The following is a 4,878-nucleotide window of genomic DNA, read 5'->3' as shown; positions in this document are numbered from 1 at the left end:
CTGGCACAGTCCTCCAGCAAACCGGGATGAGCTCACCCCGGAGTCGCCACACGGAGGCCCTTTCCCACGGGTCAGACCATGGAACCCCAGGCATGGCCAGGCACAGGAAGGGCTCAGGGGATCCCACCCGGCACTGGGGTCCCCTTCGGGACGACACTGAGCGCAAGCCGAGCATTCCACCCGTGACAGCAGCGCCCTTAGCGCGGCCCGCCCCTCACAGCCTCGGGCCCTGCTGGCGTGGCATCTGGGACTCAGCACTGCTGTACACCGCAGGGCAGACGGCGGGGTAGGCCCTTCTACCAGGCAGGTGGGGTGGCCCATGACGTCAGGTCACATGGGCAGTTCCCAGACGACGGCCGCGGAGCCCAGGAAGTGCATTTCCACTTCCCGACGGCTCAGGGACCGGGCTCAGGGACCGGGCGTGCTCAGAGTGGGGAGGCGGGGCTCACCCCGCCTGGATGGCGTGGGCCTGTATGGGGGAGGCCGGGCCTCAGCTGCACGGTGGTGTCGGGGGGGAGGGCGGGTAGGGGCAGGGGGGAACCAGAGGTTGTCACAGGCAGAGCCATGGGCTGTGAGCGCGCTGCCGCCTGGTCACGTATTTGAGGCCCTGCGTCTGGACCCGTGTCCATAGCGAGAGCTAAGGACGGAGAGGAAACTGGCGGCTTTGGGGCTCCGTGTGCAGCCGCGGCAGCTCCAGGTTTCATAAACAGGAAGCTGAAACTGCCGACGGTAACCGCAGAGCTTGCGGCCAGCGTGGTCACCTGCACTGGGGGGCGACCCCGCCTCAGTCCCCACATCTAAGTGTCACTCGTTTGCAAAGGACCCTTCTGTGAAAGAAGCACGCTGTGAACGGCTGTCCTGGACACACTTTATTCGCACTGGGGACGTGCGCGTACAGCTCCGGGTCCCCGGCTTCGGGCCACGCCGAGGCGCCCCCCGCGGCCTAGTGGTGCTGCTGTCTGAACTGGAGTCCGCAGTAACCGCACGTCCCGGTTTTTGTTTCCTTGTCCTGAAAAAATTCAAAAGACGTCACATTTCCACATCCGCCTTCAGACGTGAACACAGGCGTCCGACACCGAGAGGGCGCGCGAAACCGGAACGCGCTGGCGGCCAGGAGCGCTGAGCACCACACGCGAGGGGGCCACGGCCTGCGCCCGGCCCTGGCTCCCCGCCTGGAACGCCGGTCCCCTCAGAGGACCTCCGAGGACCGCGCGAGGACTGAAAGGGTCAGCACAGCGGCCACTGCTGCCCTTGGCTCCCTCCGTCCAGGAGGGCGGGGCGTCTCCCCGAGCAGAGACTTGGGTGGACTCGAGCGGGTGGGGACCTCACGCCCCCAACTCCCATGCGCCACGTGCACGCGAGGCTCGGCCCCGGCTCCCTCCTCTGCTCTGACGTCCCTAGGGCTCTTCCTCTCTAGGGCTCCGTGCGCTCCCCAATGCGGGCCCCGAAACGACAGCTCGGGGAGAGACAGGAGCCTACGTGTTTGCCAGGAAGTTGGGGGGTCAGTGTGGGCATCACTGAGCACGCGGCACAGCGCGGCCGGGAGGGGTGGCCCCTCGTTCCGGCCCCGCCACGGGTTCTGGCAGAATCAGGCAGCAGTGTGCGGTCAAAGGGACAGAGTGAGGGCCACCCGGGAGCAGGGACGGCACCGGGAACCGCGGTCACGGTACCAAGTTTATGTAGACTTTGGGGTGGCCGAGGGCCCCGCCGCCGCCGTCGCACGATACCACGCGGCTCTCCACGTCGCTCACCGGCTGCTCGGCTATCAAATCGATGGCGAAGTTCTCGTTCACCTGCAACGGGAAGACGTGGACAGACACGCATGAAAACCTGATCACCTCGCGAGGCTTAAATGTAGGCAGACGACCTCCAGCCCGCCCCGCACAGGCAGAACTATAGTCTGTATGTGTTTATCTAAAGATAATTGTAAGTCTTAACACGTGCGCACGCACGCACGCATTTAATTTTTCATTCAGACGTAATTTCACAGAAATGTTGCAAGAATCACGACTGCACAGGAGCCTCGTTTCGTCTTCGCTGGGCTCATGCGTCGCTGACATCCTGCCCCGCTTGTCACTCGCTCTCGCCTCTCCCCACCCCCTCCAGGCACACACACATGTGCACACATGCACACACACACACGCACACACACACGTGTGCACAGGGTCCCAGATCCACCCGCTGGGAAAGCTTAGGAGCAGTGACTGACCAGTGGCACTGAGCCCAGAGTCCACACCCTGTTACGCTGACCGAGCCCGCGTGGCTGTGACACAGGAAAGGAAGCGGCAGAGACAACTACGCGGGACCGCGTCTAACGGCAGCCCGCCTGGGGACGTGGCCTCATGGGATCCAATGGGACACAGGAGACTGGAGGATGATGGCATTGTCATTGTGGGGCCCAAGGCCGGCGAGGGCACCTGGCTGCGCTGCCCAGGTGTCTGAGCCACTCCGACGCCCTCACGACGGGGCCGTGCGGTGTTTCCCAAACTGGTGAGTGCAGAGCCCAGTTCCCTTGCTCCCTCAGGGGAACTGACGGCCCCGCCAGGCGAGTCCTCAAGCTGGCAGCAGGAACAGAGGCCACGCCGACAGCCCGAGTTAGTGACCAGGACACGCTTGTCCACCCCATGCCAGAGCCACCACGTCCCCACCCCCATTGTCTCAGCCCAGACGAACGACCGAGTCAGAGGACCAGAGGACCGAACAGCAGGAAAGGGCTGCAGTCGGTCAGCACGAGCTGTGGCCACCACAGAAGAAACACCTGGGCCTGTGACTGGGGCACTGGGAGAAGGGGCCGTGTGTGTGCGTGTGTGTGCGTGTGCGTGCACGTGTATGTGTGCATGCGTGCATGTGTGTACATGTGCGTGTGAACATGTGCGGGGGGCGGGACCTAAAGATCAGAGAACCTTGGACGCGTCACAACTGCAATGCATGGCACTTATCTGGATTGAGTCAGACTAGCTGTAAATTTTTCTTCAATGTGACACAATCGAGAATGTTTACCACCACCAGACGTCAGATTTAAAAGACTCAGCTGCTTTTAGCTGAGACGACGCTGCTGTCAACGCCTGCTGGAGGCCTGTCTGGCCAACTCGGCTCCGAGGGCACGTCGGAGCCGGGCACAGACGGCGGCGGCGTGGCCGTCTAGGGTGCATCCCGTGAAAGCTGGAAATGGAGAGACCGGCACGCGGAGGAGGCGTGCCGGACTGTCCTCCCCTGCATCGAGTTTCAAACGTGCTGACCTGTCAAATGCTTTCTCTGACGATGCCCTACTGTGGCAAGCTGGGACACTGGACAGGAGGCATGTCTTGGTTCTGACTGCCTCGCTTAGAGCTGTCCTCGGTGACTACGGGACACAAAGCAGGTGACGCCGGGGCCTGTAAGAGCGGAGCGTCAGTGTCTGCGTGGAACGGAGAGCAACCAGACCCCGCCAGAACCTCAGCCCGCACAGTCCTCAAAGCCGCACTGCGCCGGGGCCCGCAGCCGCCACCCCACGCCCAGCGCTCGCGTCCTGTGGAGACCCCCAGTGGCGCTGAGGTCTCCAAGCTTTCTCCTTTCCAGAGCCGACTCCCACGGCCGTGGTCACTCTGTGGCCAAGGACCACCTGGCCCAACGGCACCTCTCAAACCCAGCGCCTCTCCACCATCTCTGACCGACCGAGGGTGGACGGCAGCAGCGAGACCGCCTCTCAAGTGTCACTATTTCTGAGGGCCAGAGGATCATTCGACTGGGACACACAGCACGGAGGACGGTCAGAGGGACAGCACTGTCCTTCCCCTTACAGGGCCCCTGAAAGCCGTCACGAGTTACAGGAAGAGACAGATGGCTTTGTGGAGACACAACAGGCTGTGAGAGGCCAGAAATCGGTTAATAAATGTCGCCGGCGGCTTCCCTGCCACCTTGGCCAGGAACGGCCTCCAGGCCTGGTCACCAGGTGGGTGAGAACTGCTGGGCCAGGTCAGTCCCAGCCCCGCCCAGAACCCCACCTGCACGGCAGGCCTGTGGCCCTGGCCAAGACAGGACAACCAGGACCAGGCACAGGCACATCTCCGCACGCGAGGTCCAGGGGCGTCAGGGTTAATAAAACTTCAAAATAAAAATAGCACAATCAAGCTCAGTTAATTGTTTTTCCAAAGCTGGCTGACCGTCCAGAGGACACACAATCCAGTGTGACAGAGCCCCTCACACTCCCACACGGAAGGCCTCATCTGCCACCAACGCAGATGACACCGAACACCTCACGAGAACTGTGAGGCCCTGAGCCCACAAAATGTGGACAACATTTTGACAAGGTCTAATTCTTATTCAAAGGCTCTGACAGCCACAGATTATAACTCTATAAAGCTTTTCCTTAAAGTTCTATTTCCAGAAACACAGCAGAAAGTCACTGGGAAATGCAGCGCCCTGGAACACACACCAGTCAGGGTGGGGTTGCCACCTGCATTAGGAGACCCCCACACAGAGTGCCCCCCATGGAGGGCCCCCCACATAGCACCCCACGCGGAGCAACCTCACACAGCACCCCAAGCAGAGGTCCCCACAAAGAGCCCTCCACGGCCAAGCACCCCCACACAGTGCCCCACGCAGAGCGCCCCAGGCGAGCGCCTCTTCCCAGCCCCTCTCCCCACAACCCACTGCAGTCCTGTCCCGCCCACCTGCGCTGCAGACCCCGTGTGTCACACGAAAGCTGTCCCATGGTCTAAAGAACACAGTGTCTACCGCAGTGACAAACGGGTCCCAAAGGCCTCACTAACTAATACACTCCCATTCCGCAGCCCAAGGGACTGGCTGTCTCCTGTGAGACGGCCAGAGGCTGACCACTCAAGGCTGCAGCTCTAGGGCGACCCAGCCCCGCGTCACCCCCACATTACCACCTTCCTG

At 62.1% G+C, this 4,878-nt stretch overlaps 1 protein-coding gene across 1 annotated transcript in view; it reads right to left on the bottom strand.

The window, feature by feature from the left end:
• Positions 1–851: 851 nt before the first annotated feature.
• NDUFS6 (NADH:ubiquinone oxidoreductase subunit S6) overlaps positions 852–4,878 on the bottom strand; it is a 7,226-nt gene continuing 3,199 nt past the window's right edge. Inside the window, exons 3-4 of the mRNA XM_011373902.2 lie at positions 1,671–1,793; positions 852–1,009 (exon numbers count right to left, since the gene is read on the bottom strand). Coding sequence (XP_011372204.1) covers positions 944–1,009; positions 1,671–1,793 — 189 coding nt within the window. The 3' untranslated portion in view covers positions 852–943. The remainder of the gene's footprint in view (positions 1,010–1,670; positions 1,794–4,878) is intronic.

This window comes from Pteropus vampyrus, unplaced genomic scaffold (genome assembly GCF_000151845.1).
Source record: "Pteropus vampyrus isolate Shadow unplaced genomic scaffold, Pvam_2.0 Scaffold235, whole genome shotgun sequence".
NCBI classification, from domain to species: Eukaryota; Metazoa; Chordata; class Mammalia; order Chiroptera; family Pteropodidae; genus Pteropus; species Pteropus vampyrus.
This window is presented reverse-complemented; position numbering and strand designations above follow the sequence as displayed.